Raw genomic sequence first — 15,257 nt, 5'->3', positions numbered from 1 at the left:
GGAAGTTATTTTATTAACATTTGAAAGTATCAAATGCACTCCTTAACTTTTTGTTATGTTTCTCTTCCCTACCACATGAAATGCTAACATTACGCACTTTGTCCATCAGGCTTCTAAGTAGAGACGTTTAAGCGCATTGCTGGTCAAATGTTTCTGTTTGGTTTGCAGTTTCCTTTCCCTCTGTGCATGCAGGGACATTGGTGGGATGCGATTAATGTCAGTGCCAGCCACTTTGCACATAGATTTAACGGCACATGTATTAGGCAGAGTGCAGGAATCATTAACTCAGCATATTCCAAATTGCAACTGATGTTTATTGGAGGCTTCTGGCATTAATTAAACCTCACACAGCTAAGCATTTACAATAATTTTACAGATTGCTGTCCTGAGGAACGAGATTCACAACTGCGGTATTAGAAGCGTATACTACAAACACAACGAAAGGGTCATTTTCAAGTTGTCCCAGCAACAACTGCATGGGGCAGATTTTGATCATTTGTTGGTCAAATGAATAGGAAAAACCCAAACTAATAGTAAATCAAATAATTGCTGCCACCACGGAAATCAACAAAAACATGTACCAATCCTTGCGATAAATAAGGCTGCAGTTTTATGCATTGATATCAACAATGTATGATCCCTGCATCACTGTAAATACACCTAGCAATACCAAAACCAATCCACAGCTGACATTCTCTGAGTTGTCCATGTGTGACATTACGCCAATTATTCAATAAATTATTTGTACATTTTGGCAAGTATTTTGGATAGAACCATCAGCTTGGGTTTAGCACTGCCAGAATAGGATAGCTATGTGACTTGCTTTTGTCCTGCACTCATAAACAGCCCATTAAGTGTCCATATTCATATGCACCCACTGGAAGCGATCACACTGCCTGTCCATCTATTCCTTAATAATAATTTTTTATTACAATGGTCAATACTAACTAGTCCAAGCAGCAGAGTTAGAAAATTAAAGTTTCTGTAAGTTTCATGAAAGTTGCTGTCTGGACAGATGCAAAGGGCCTAAGCTGGCAAGGGGCTTCAGCATGAGCTTGAAGCTTGAAGTCAGCCAGATGGGCAGCAGGTAGACAGCTGTGAGCCAGCCACACTGTGCAGCACCTTTGGCCCACGTAACGGGAGCCCAGAAGGATGTTTAGGGACTGTATAGGAAAGCAGGGGATGGAGAACTACAGGGAAACAGAGGAGACATACACGGTATAGGATTTAGCAGTATTGCTCGTGAAAAAGCTTCAGCCACTACACCAGGCTTTCAGATGCACTGCAACAAAAGGGAACTTTCACTCTTTGTGAACCTGCTCTCAGAGAGCGCCACAGTGTGGGTTTTGCCAGTAATTGACGCTGGAAGGTTATTAAAGTAGATACCTTTTTACTGTGAATTTAGGTTCATCACTCATGCCCTCCACTCTTACCCACTCACCTCAATTGAGATACTGAAAATTAAATATGAAGTACATCATATTTAATTCAATAAGACAAAACCAACATGCTTTAATATGCATTATCATGATATTCCAAATACTTTTGCTCATCTAACCAGGGCTCATAAGTAATGTTTGGGAGCTTCGTACTGTTTTGCCAAAGCAGAATAGTTTTGATCAGACAACAAGATTTGCTTTCACTTTTACAATACCAAAGAAATCCAAACCAGCCTTCCCATTTTTGATAACACCTGACAGACTACGACACAGTAACATTCCAGCACAAGAGGGGAGAGAAGCCTATCAATCTCCTCTTCTTTCAAACATTTCTTTAATTAATTCAGAAACTTTCCCAATGATGGGAGTTTGACTTCATGAAAGCCGTGTGACTGTTACGAATTCTACAGCAAATCAGTGGGATGCTGGAACTTAGTCGAGCGTTTATAGCACTGACGTTCTGATTTCAACTGATGAAAGTAATGAAATATGTAGCAGTATTTTCATCACTGTATAAAAGTTGTACTCTTCCAAGTATCTGCAAAAGGTACTAAAAAATCTTATACTGTATAAGGAAAGTAACCATAATATTCTAGTTTTTGGTATGATGCATATGCACAAAGAAGCTATAGCACAAAGAATCTGAAATAAGTTTTTTCTTACTATTTCTAGAAGCATTACAGGATCATAACAGAAGAATATTGGAAAAAGATCTCTCCTTTTTTCTCCCTTTTAAAAATACAATTTCTCACCATTTAAGGAAATGGTGACTAGACCTCTATTTCCCACTGACACGTATCATAAGCAAAACATGTTGCTATGGTCCCCAGAATACTGCTGTAATGACCAAAAAAGACAACTTATAATCATGACCAGAAGCAGCTGTCACATAAAACTGTTCAAAGAGGGGAAATAACAATCCAAACTACGATATATTCATAAAAGCATAAGGATTACATTATTTGAGTCTAAAGAAACACCCTGATACTATCTTACATTTTTTCAGACAAAAGAATAAATTCTAATTTTGCCTCAGAAAGCAAGAAATGAAAAAGAGATGAAGGTGAACTTATGGCACTTGAGAAACATTAATAGTCAGTTTATACCATAACATAAATTCAATGCACCAAATAAACCCTCTTTATTGGCTCATAATCAGCCTGTTGGTACACTATTGTTGAAAACTGTTTTGCTAAAATTTTTACAAGTGTTCTTTAATGCTGCCCTAGTGCTGTCTCAGCTCATAATATGTGTCTATTAACAAAAAAGGAGTTGTTTGTAAACGCTGCTTTTAGATAAGCCAGTGTTGCCTAGGAAGATGCCTCATTTCTCAACACATGCTACACACTGTAGTATCTTGTAAAGATGCAGGAGAGAGCTTAATCCTGTCTGTGGGTTGAAGACCAAGGACTCCCTCTGATCTGTAAGTGTAAACCAATAAAGACAGCTTTGAAACAAAAGCACTTTCAAACCAGGCACATTAAAAGATGCAATTAATGGCTGAAGTAGAAGATGGAGGTATAAAACTACAAACACTGTAAAATAGGAGTAGACAAGTGAGCAGCAGAGGTCCTTTGGGGGTTAACAAATAAACAGGTAACAAGCAGTTCAGGAGCTCCCTTGAGCTGCAAAATGATGGACTGGGAGAGCATTGAGGAAAATATCGCATGCTTTCACATACCAGCTTTTCTGTAAGCACCTGCTTGTGTCCACCACTGGAGACAGACAGCTGAAGCACTGGATAAACCCTTGCACTGACCCAGTACACTTTTTCTTATTTCATATTCTAAAGCCTAAACCAAATTCACTCTGTTTTGAAATACTGCAGTATCAGCCTCCCAAGCACCCAGCTCATACTGTTCCATCAGACAAGAAAACTGGTTGCCTCTACTTTTCATCCAGTTATTCCCTGTTTCTTAATAAGGAAAAGATAATTTGTGTAGATTTTTCCTCCTTCTTCAGTTAAGCTTGTAGTACTAGGAGCTAAGAAAAAAAAATAAAAATGAGCAAAAGCTAACAAACGGCACATTCTGGGAAGATCTTTCTAGCCAACTAATGTAAGCTCAAAGAAAATAGTAATCTCTACGATTACGTTTCAGTAATGTTTGCCACGTGGTCTAACAACAGTATGTATTCTCAAACTGGCCATTATAAAAATAGTCTGTACAGTGTTACTGACTTTGAAAAATAAGCCTTGTCTGCATATTTTTATATGCAAATCCAAACCTGACTATACTTTGAAGATCCGGAATCCAGAGCTAAAATCAGGAATACTTAAAGACATAGGAAAAAAAAATTAAAAAGATTATCATAAACAAAGACTAATGTGGCAGATAAGGGTATATTTTATATGATATGGTGGCGGGGTGTGGATGGGAGGGGAATGGGCTATACTTCAGTAACCAAAATCAATGGGCAATGTACAGTGAAAGGTACTAAGTCAATGTTATAATCCATGGGTGATTTTACCAATGCACAATGATGTGATGTTAAAAAAAAAAGTCTCTGCCAAAACTCATACTAATAATGTAATCATAAAATAGCTCACTGGTTTGTTTGATCTTGAGTTATAAATATTTAGCAACCGCACAACATTATCCAGGGACGAAGTACTGGTTAGCATTTTTAGAATACAACAACAAGCATCTGTTTAATCTAAAAAAACCCAAAGAACTTATTTTAACCTATAACTCCTTGCACTTAATTGGGAGCTGCACGGCAGCTCTCAATCAACTTTCAAAATTTCAAACTGAAGCAAAGTTATAAAACATGTTAAAGAAACGGGTGGTTTATTAACACAGAAGTAAGAATAAAGTCTACAAGAGCCTCTAAATTGCATCCAAAAGCTAGTGGCAAAAGCAATTTAGAATTTACTTTTGAGACCTTGGGGTAGGGTAACAACCTGTGCCTCTACACCATACTGCTGCTACTTGGTTCGGATTTCTGTTTTCTCCAGAACCTTCCTTCAGTGTCCACTGTAACAAGATATCTGTGGATTTAGGAATCACCGTAAGACAGAGAGCACCTACAATCATTAAGTGTAAGCTATGCAAAAAGCTCAGCCCCCATTTTTGTTTATTGCTAATTTAACAAAACCAAATAAGGTAAAAATCTGATTTTGCTCTGTTCATTAAATGGGTTTTGCAGAACTTAAATCTGACTAAAGCTTATTTTTTTCTATCAGGACATCAATCCATTTGTTTCCCAGTTTCCTATATATTTTCTTGAAACTGAACCTGACTCAACAGACCATTCAGAACATCACTGAACTCTCAGTCAGGTGTATGTGGACAAGCTGTTTTAGATTGTTGCATATTTGATAATCACAGAAGGTTTGCCAGTCTTCATGTCTTGAGCATTTATGGCATGCTATTCCATTCATGGTAACAAAAAGCCTTATCGCTCTGAATTCAATGATGCATTTACAGTAGGCCATCACATGGCTATTACCAAATTGCATAAAACATGAAATACAAAAGCAGAAAATAAAAGATTTACTTGAACAAATGTAATTTCAAAGTATAGATATAATCAGAAATGGTAGATGTATCTTGTCTTTTATGGAAAGATAGCTGAGGTTTTCATGAGTTCCACAGAATTTCGCAAGCAGGTCATCTTAAACTTTTAGGTTATCCTAGCTATTTGTTTAAGAAATACTGCAATCAAAATTGACTTGTTATTCAGAAGCTCCACTCTATGTCAAAAAAGTGGCAAGCTTCTTGAAAAGTGATGCAGCGTTCAACGTTTTTAGGAAAAGATGTTCTGTTTATTCTGTATACACTGACTTTTCTAACATCACTTACAGAGACAGCATTTGCTTTTCTATCAGAATTTGCACACAAGCGAATGTGAAGAAAAAGAGTGACTATTTTTTGAAGTGCCAAAACTGCGTCCAACCTGTGAAAGACTTAATTGTTTTGGCAGCCTAAGTCTCCACTTCTACCACAGGGACTATGGTAGACATTACAAACAGATGAATTTTCCTTGTTTGTGTTGTTCTGAGTGTGTTTGATTTCTATCCTAGTCTTACCTTGTTCTCCTGAGGCACTACAGAGATCTTCCATGGCATTTGATCCTACATATTCAGCTCAGCTCCATTCATCTGCAAAGTTCTACCTCAGAATGCAATGCTCCATTAGTTGTCTGTTTTATATATTTACCAGTCCTGATGGCAGTCATTATTACATAGAGTCTTAACTAGAAGGAAACCACACCATGTGGAGACCTAGTCAAAGCACTTACACACAAAACACAGCAAAGGAAACAGGCAAGATGAAGAGATCATTAGTTTGTAGGTGGCTATCAAAACTGAGGTTATAAGAGGACTACATCCAAATGAGCACCTTTAGCCCAACAACTGGTCTCCCAGAGGCTCGTGTGGTACCACTGAAGCTTTGCTTGCATAGGCTGGTGTAGTATGTGTAATCCTTACCTGGTTATAGATAGTGACCCAATAGGGCAGTCTATTCCACTACTGATATGAACCAGGAACTTTCATAGGGAAAAGAGAGGAAAAAAACCCCCAAATCAAACCAAACCAACAACCACAAAAAAGCCAAACAAAATTGCCCATAAAACTTCTCTATGATCAGGATAGTTAAGAATAGGACCCAAATGCTATGAAGGTAAACTTCTGACACAAAATTCTCACTTCTATTCAGCTAAGTTCATTTCCTCTTGTCTCTCATCATCTGCACTAGATATGAGATGACCATCACTTGCGTTCCTTCCTTTCCACTCACGTATTCTCCTAGTAGATCTATTTCTTCCTTACTTGTGCCTTTTCCTGGTCCGTCCTTTCCCTGCTACAGAATGACTAAGAACCTTTGTTCTTTCTCTGCCAGTGAGAGGTTTTCTTGTTCCCTTTAGACTTTGGCTTCCAAATATGAGTGACGCTTAAATCCAAAGTCTATCTTCATTACAACAACTTCAGCTTCAGGGGCAGTCACAATTGGCTGCTAAAGTGCCAGGGCTGGCACTCTCTTCAAAGTTCTTACTGAAGAAGTAAAGGTGTCATGGGGAGGACAAAAATGGAACTCACTTCACTGCAAAAGTTATCTTTGAACTGATATTTTATGGCCTTAGAACATCCTGGCACATGGAAATACAAACACATAGCATCTTTGTTATCCTCTTTACCTTTTTTTTTTCCACAGCAAGGGGAGCACCCATTTTCTCCATCACAGAATAACTTACAAACTGCATACACTTGCTTTATATTATATCCTAAATGTGCATCTAGACTTTTAAGTCAAGGTCAGCAATTCTCCAGAGGGCGAGGTGATGCCCCTCACTTTCTGCTTCATCTTCTAACCACTGCCTCACATACGACATTTTTGTTTCTCCATCTGACCAAACTCCAGGCCAGCAGTGAAGCTACAGCTAGGTCTGTTTCTGTAGCTGGGACTCCCTGAAATCATCTAGAATACAAGACCTTCTGGTCACACTAACTGCAGAGCAGTATAGCCTCCACCACACTGCATGGCACCAGTCTTCACCCTACTTTCTTAAACCTTCCCCACCTCCAGAACTCCTCTGCATTCAGCAAAGCAGCACACACAGCTCAGATTTACAAGAAAGCTGAGCAGACTGGGATGTTAGATAGATAGGTAAACGTGGAGGACATAGTTAACACTACTTGTCAATACACACTCCTGCATTACTGAGTTCTCAAAAGAGAAAATAAGAAAACCCTTTTCATTAACTTGCTGTCCCCGCTGCTGGCACATTTAACGTAGTGGGCTGTCAGAGACACCTAAGAATGCTTTTTGTGAAATGGTGTCCTCTATGGGTCATGTCCTAGGAGCTAGTTGGTATTGATTCCTAGAAACTTAGCTTATCATGACAAGAAAAAATACAGCTCTATGCTGCATGCTGACCCTGCATGGTGCAGAGTGGACAGGACAGAAAAAGACTAAATTTGTTATAAACTTTCACTAAATACATATATATATATGCACATTTACATAGGTGAAAAAGATCATCCCTCTGATGGTGGGTGACAGGTGCTGCCTTCCATTGACAGAAGCCATGCACCATTATACCTTCCTGTTCTTGATATAATCCAATTTAAAGAGAAAAACAGTCCTTAAGTTCCAGTCCAAATCTCTTTTAGCTGCAAAGAGACCATTAGACAATCCAGTTGCATATGTATTGCAAGATGGCCTTAGCTTTGAACAGTTTTGCAGCCTTCTCACATGATGCATATTTGTTGTCACTAATTACTCCATGACTGTGAGCCAGCAGGAGTTGCACTCTGCAGTTGAAGTGACCCCAGACAAGTGGAATGAAATTTTGAGTGTATAAGTAGGACAGAAGTGTATTGCTGCGCTCTGCCTTTACTGGTAGAGGTCAGAATTCTGGAAAATTTAGTTGCAGTAGTCCAAAGAAACACTGAAGAATCTTATTTGAATATAACATCAGTATTACAGCAGTCTCAACTACTTAAGTTATACCTGGTAGAGTGTAAGTATTTCTCTTGCACTCTAGGAAAAGCCCGAAGATTCTAAAGGTAATTTAACACACATTTTTAGTAATACATTCTCTGGAAAAAAAAAAAAAAAAAAAGCTCCAAATCACATTGGCTTTGATGCTACCCTTCCAGGGAAATCTTTAAATTGGACATAATGAGAGATCCAAGGTTAAAAGGGAAAGAGGGAGTTGTGTTGTACCGTACTTCTCTCACGCACCCTTCCCTCTTATATTTTCATTCATTTTGCAGTTTAAAAAGGTAGTCACCAGAAATTCAGTGTTCTATACCAATGATTCTTACCAAATTGCCTTGCAGTACAGGTCACACAATTCATATACTCCCCTCTGTTATGTCTGCTCTTGTGTTTCAACTGACTGCTTTACACAGATGGTTTCTTCATCCATCTCTGAATTTCTGTTCCCTACCGTTCCTGAGTGGTAGTATCAGGATGCTACTCTGCAAAGAACAATAATTCTGATTTCCCCAAGTGTACTGTGTCATTACAATCTGCCAGGTTAGCATATCCAGCTTATCACTTCATTCCCTGTCCAAAAAGGAAGCTTCAAAATCATGTATAACCTTTAGACTTCTTTTGCAAATGTGAACCATGAGCACAACATCATGTTTTAGTCACAAGCACAAATGACAGAATACTTCACTGCAATATCAAATTAAAAACATTTGTGGAAAATCTGAAGAAAAACATTAACATCTTCCTGCATGCTTGAACAAATATTATTTATGCAATTCAGGATGTCACAAAATTAGTTGTCTAGACCTTGTAATATACTGTGAAACTCCTTCATACCAATGTGGTAGTAGGAACATGTTCCTTAAAATGCTTTGGCACCTGTGGGAAATCAAGTACAGTCAGACATTAGTTCACATGAAATAAACCAGTGATTCAGGTTCCACAGACGACATGCAATAAAAAAAAGTTCATCTATATTGTAGTAAGTTGTCAGAGGATTTATTTTCTATGTGATAGACAGAATTTTTAGCATTACAGAGATCATTGCCTTCTAAATCCAGGCTTGGTTTTGTTTTTTGAATTGAACAACAAAATATAAACATATTTCCTTCTTATTTGTTCGTTAATAACAACAAACCTTACAAAACGCTGGGCAACGTTTGCTGTATCTCAAAAGGGCAATAGCTTTGCTGAAGTTCAACTTTCTTAGTGTTTTTCTTACCAGATATTCTGTCATGGGACTTTTTAAAAAAAAGTGTTTAATGCTTTATCAAAAATTAATCCATGTAAAATAGAACTTTTTGATTGATTTCTAAGGCCTCCATCCTTCAGCAGCAACTTCTGGCAGGAAGCTGGACATTTCCAAGGCTTAGACATGCTATTCCAAGGATTTAGCTCACAAGAAAATAAATTTTGTGTTTGGCTGAACAGAGGAAACAAAATCTGAACTGCATAACAAACAATGACTACAATAAAAGCAATATACTCTCATCAGAATATTAATTTCTCCCTCTTTTGGGGGCTGGAGTGGGGAGGAGGGGACAGGAAGGTGGCTCATGTAATGAAATTTTATCACTGCCAGCAGGAACATCAGCAGAAAGGAAGACAGTCTTCACTACGGTACCTCCCACAGGAGTGTTTTCTTTTGCAGCCTTCCTTTTCCTTCAAAGTTTTGTAATTATATTTCCATAATTAGTCATATAAACAATATTATGATTTAGCTACTTCTCCTTAATTCTATCCCATAAAAAGAGCAGATCTGAATTTTTCACTTAACAGTGTAATAGCTGGCTTATTAAAAACATGCGGCAGAACTAAGTGATATTAGGATAGCCTTGCTTTCTGATATTTTTTTTTAGAAACAGCTTTTACATATCTCCTTGGGACAAAGCTTCTTGAACAATATGGCTCTCTTAATTGTAAAGTGATTATATCAAATTGAAATTAATATATCTGCTTGATGAACTTGCTTGTAGTTCAAAGACTACATAATGTTAGTTCTGATCTTTTAAATAAAAACAAATTTTTGGTGATCACCTTACCCTATTAATGAAAAAAGACTGTTCTCAATCATATTTCTCTATGATCAGCACAGAAAATTCTGATGCTTAGCCCGAGAGACAGTTTTTAAAGGAATTAAAATTAATTTATTATGAATTACTATCAGCTACTCTTCTTGATTAGGATGTCTAGCACTATTTTTCCAAAGCATCCATGCCTGCGCCAAGACTTCTAAAGCCCTTTTTTTAGCAGATGACATACTTGTACAGTTTCATTTTTTTCCTTCTTTTTTTTGTTGGTTTGGGGTTTTGTTTTGTTTTTTAATAGAATGCAGCTCTGGATTAAGTTATTAAGCCCATAAACAACCCATTTTTCAAATGCTGGAAGCACCCAATGTTTTGTATTAACTTCTGTGAGACTCCCAAATACCAGTTGTATTTGAAGACTTATGCAGTTTTCAAGGTAAGGACCCAGAAACCTAACTTTAATAAGGGGGGGAGGGGGGAAAGACAAATACCCACTTAGTCTCCAGAACTTGGCTGTATGAAAAATTCATGCCCTTAAACCAAAAGAAAGAAGAAAGGGGAGTTAAGTACTTTACTTTCTATAGCATCAGATTAAAATAACATTTGTATATTCACAGCATAACATACTGTCACCAACTGAATTAAGTTCTCAAAAGCCAATAAGCAACAATTGTTGCTGTCAACTTGTCAAGTAAAACTAAATTAAATGAAAACCTGAAGCATTAGCACAGAAGTAGAGGCATTTAAAAAATAAACACGAATACAGGAAATTAAGTTGCAGGAAATGAAGGATATTTTTTAAAATATTATGAAAACCATATCCTGGAGATTGCAGAACAGATGCTTTGTGAAAAAACTGATTCCAGTGAACTTAACAGTCTGTTTATTTTTACTTCCGTAAATATTTAGAAGATATTATTACAGGTATGTAACTTTTCTTTTATAGACTGAAGTCAATCAAATAATTACTTAAGTTAATGAATGTACCTTCTATTTCTTATTAACACAGTAACTGTCAATTAAATTCTCTATGATTAAAATGGTGGAAAGAAACAGAATGCAAATGTTTTAATGCAGCATTGCCTTAGGTCATTAATTCATGTTATGGCAACAAGTCTTGAATCTACAAAGGTCAAAGCCAGTTAATGTTGATATAATACAAATACTGAATTTGCACCACATTTGATCTTGGGCACCACAGTGTGAATCCAAATGTTATCAACACAAATTGCTACAACAACACCGGAGTTTCAGGTGCAAACCAGAAAAAAACCTATACTTAACTTCACACGGGTGACAAAGTAATTTAAGGACCATATTCCTAATACCATATCAGTATTAAAGTGGAAGGATAAACTTGCAAGCACTTGCAATTTAAGAAATAGAGGCTTTACTTTACAGTCAGAGGGATTTAGTCTCTCAATAATTATTGCTGCTATGCATTATTACACAGCGTTAATCATCTAATCACATAATTTTAATGATTTCTTAAGTTCCATATAAGATGACATATCTGGGGAAAAAGAAAAACTCTACCTGGTTTTGCAAGATCAAAGAAATGGGCAAGCAGAAATAAAGTATAGAAGTAGCAAAGAAAAAAAGCCAGGTTTATGTTACAGGAAAAAAGCTTTAAAAAATGATTAAAATAGGTAGCTGGATATTCATGGAACCATGGAAGATGGTGATGAAGGAGGTACAGTCATTGCTTATTAACTGAATACATATAGGTATTCTACCAAGAACACTAGCTGCTAACTGCAGAAAACTCATCAAACTTTGCTTTCTAATGAACAGTTGCTATATGAACTGGGTTATTTCAGGAGGTCAATACAGGTACCATAGAAACAAGAACACTGTCAATTTAGATCAGAAGACCATATGATGAGAAAGGCATGATTAAAACCTTGACATTCGGTGAAGGAAGAACATAGAGTAAACTGGATTTTCAAAAAATGAGAATTCATTTAAATGTATATGAATACATTTCTTATAAGAAATAACACTAGTGCAAGCCCCAACTTCTGTCTCAGACAAGCAAGGTAGTAGCCAAATGAAAAACAATACAGGCAAGCAAACTGAACGAACAGATTACTGCCAGCATTTCTTCAATCTAAAGGCTCCATAGGGCTTGCTCGTCAAAGGACAAGTCATTATGTTTGGAATGAACCAGATCAAACTCCTAAAGCACATACAAGTTAGAATTGCCTACCGCTTAGGTGAGCTAAAACTGCTGGATCATGTTTTTCAACTTCATATAGAGGTATGTACACCAAGTGCAGTTACAGATAAATTTCCAGCTATATGGATTTTGGGTACATATTAAAAAGAAAGTCTACAGACACTTCCAGTACTCAGTATTAAACTTAATGTATTTTGAAGCGTGCCCAGTCTGCTTTCGTTTTCTTTGTGGTAGCTCAATTTAGTGTTTTCTATTAGATAGATATGAATTCTTAACACTAGACTCACAGTGAAGAGATAGGGAGCAATGACAGCTGCTTTGCATTCCAGGCCTTTTTGAATACTGAAGGACGCATTTTTCTCAGTCAACTAGAAACACAGCTACAGATTAGATATCTCTAGATGCCTAGATTTCTCTTGTTAACTAAGAAATCCCCTAAATGTGGATATCAGCCATACTAACTATGTTCTTCAAAAGCAATAAAGTTTAATGGGATAAATGGATTAGAAATTAGGATCATGAATTATATGAAATACATATTTCTATACAAACATGTATGAAAGAATCCAGAAGATCTGGCTATCCAGAAGATATTCTGGTTTTAATTTTCTTCTGAAAATTTGAGACAGCTATACTATTTTTCACTTCCTTATTATACCATATTATTTTTAAGCGAAACTGATTGAACATCCTTTGCTAATCTGTTCTGCACTGTCAAATTCCATTCCTCTAAGCTAAGTTCCACAGAATACATTTAATATATCCAAATAAAGGAAATTTGCAAATCAGTAGGCACCATGTGCATTGACCTTCGCTCTTCTTTTGAATTTGCAGTATGGTTCATTTTAGTCAAGCTGTTGAAACATTTGTGCTATAATGCATCAAATTAAGGCAACCAGCTGTGATGTTTAATTTAAGCTAAAAGTTTATGATCTACAACTACACAATACCTTAGGGAATAACTGATATTTCATGTTACTAAACTAAATGCAGTTACAAAATGGTTACAAACTTCCCAACGTTTTACTCAGATCACATTGTCATTTAAGCTTTGGGCCTGTAAACAGCGCAAGCATTCAGTCAAACCTGTGTATTGTAGAGAATAAATGAACAACCAGTTCTAGCCTTTGCTGAATACATAGACGCAAAGCTGTCTGGTCTAATGGGTTGCTAGATTACTCCTATATTTTATCCTTCATTATGTGTAATGGAGTTTCTCCATTTGTAAGAAAGCCAGAATTAAGAAAAGTCATTAACTATTTCATCATAATGCACCATTTTTTGCAGATATTGTGTCCAAACAGATGCAGTATATAAAGTTGAATAATTGGAATAAAAAACAAAACTAAAAAAAAAACCAACCAACAACCAAGCACTTTCTAGCTATAAAGCACTCTTGAAAGAAAATCCCCTCCAACAATGGTTAAACCGTTGTATTGTTCTTGACAACGGCAATGTGTAAAAGGAGAAACAAAGAACACTTTACGAATGATTGAGTAACAATGCCTTTTGGAATGTCTTGAGAGATTAATGAAGGAGAGAAAACCTAAGGTATGGCTATATATCAGATGCAAAAAGTGTGAAAACTAATGTAATGGAAGTTGAAACTTCAGGTTACCCATCTAGAAATGAACAAAGTCAGCTAGAACATTGATATATGGCAAAAACATTGCACATAGTAACTAGCTCACTACTTTGTTCATCAGCACTTGGCTGTTCTTTTTAAAAGTGTAAGCTTACATGTGATGGTTCATAATCAAAGGATACATAAGGCATATGCTCCAAGTAGAAAGATACATTGATAACTCTTACTGACAATGACAATGTGCCTCCAGTGAATTACAAAGTTGATTTTCATTTCTTCTAAGGTGTTCTTGGTAGGTCTTTAAACATTTTCTTAGTTACAACTGACTAGCAATCTTCTGCAAGAGCCAAAACACCCAGACAACATCAGCAAGACAAAAGATAAGACCTTTGTGCTTACTGCAGCCTTCTGGTAAGAAGCTATGTCATGGGCAAAGAGATTCCAGCACAAGCATGTGCTACAATGGACACAGCTCCACCGTAGGGGTGCACTGAAGCCTCTAGTTATTTTTTTCCAAGCACACAATGGATATGAAGGCAGGCAGCTATAGGAAATTTAATTTTATTAAATTAAGAATTTTGTAGATTAATTCTATTTGTGTTAGTGCAGCCTTCCTTACTGGAAACTGGGAAATTACTACATCAACAAGATCTCTATCAGAACTTGCTTCAACTAAAAAGAGGGAGAAAAAAAATCTCTATATTTCTTATTACTGCAAGAACAATGAGAAACTCTCCACCTTTAATATCCAGGAACTCCCAGAAATTTTAAATACATGATAATAAAATAGATTCCCACTTTTGTTTCTCTAAATTAATTTTAATCACCACCATGCTTCCCTGCCATATTTCAATCTTGCATGATTGCAGTTGGCAATTTCATCAAAGGGTCATGCAATTGAGAAAGTCATGCTGCTTAAAAGCTGATTACTACTCCAACCCTTGTGATAAAAACTATTAAGATCTAGTGAAGGATGAAAGCAAGCACAGAATCTGCTGCTTTCAACTACATGCTGTTTGATACCACTCTGGAATCAGAAAAGTCTGCTGTATTAACACTTGAAAACTGGAGATCACCTGGTACAACATAAATGTCTGTTTTCCACAACAATATTTCAAAACCTTTCCTTCAGACTCAGGAAAAAAACCCAAAAATTCAAAATGAACAAAGCCAACCTCAGACTAACATGGTTTATAATGTTCTAAACAATTGCTTAAAGGATTTTTGAAGAGTCCACCTGGTGCTGAATACTTGGCTTGATATTTAATAACACAATTATGAAGGGACAATCATTAAAACACTCATATAAAAGTTTATGCAAATGATATGCCATCTGTACCGCTTCAAACAAGCACTATAATTTCACAGTGAGAACCAGAAACTGTGAAAAAGCCAAGTACTTTGTGGATACAAGATATTATAAGGCATAGTTCTAATATCTACAACATTTTCAACTGATTACAGTCTTTCACTCAAGCAGACACTAGTTACAACCCAGAGAGGAACAAACACAACCCAACAAACTACAAAATAAAGATCCACAATAATTATACTTAAACACAAAATACTTGACAGTCAATTCCT

At 36.5% G+C, this 15,257-nt stretch overlaps 1 protein-coding gene across 8 annotated transcripts in view; it reads right to left on the bottom strand.

The window, feature by feature from the left end:
• Positions 1-15,257, bottom strand: part of CCSER1 (coiled-coil serine rich protein 1) — a 735,482-nt gene that overhangs the window by 288,832 nt on the left and 431,393 nt on the right. For 5 of the 8 annotated variants that reach the window (XM_075030636.1, XM_075030670.1, XM_075030654.1 and 2 more), the window contains exon 10: positions 8,720-8,761. The exons of the other annotated variants lie outside the window; for them this stretch is intronic. In XM_075030636.1, coding sequence (XP_074886737.1) covers positions 8,720-8,761 — 42 coding nt within the window. The remainder of the gene's footprint in view (positions 1-8,719; positions 8,762-15,257) is intronic. 8 annotated transcript variants of the gene reach the window in all.

This window comes from Buteo buteo, chromosome 1 (assembly GCF_964188355.1).
Source record: "Buteo buteo chromosome 1, bButBut1.hap1.1, whole genome shotgun sequence".
NCBI lineage: Eukaryota > Metazoa > Chordata > Aves > Accipitriformes > Accipitridae > Buteo > Buteo buteo.
The sequence above is the reverse complement of the archived record's forward strand: the minus strand, read 5'-3'. Positions and strand labels throughout refer to the sequence as shown.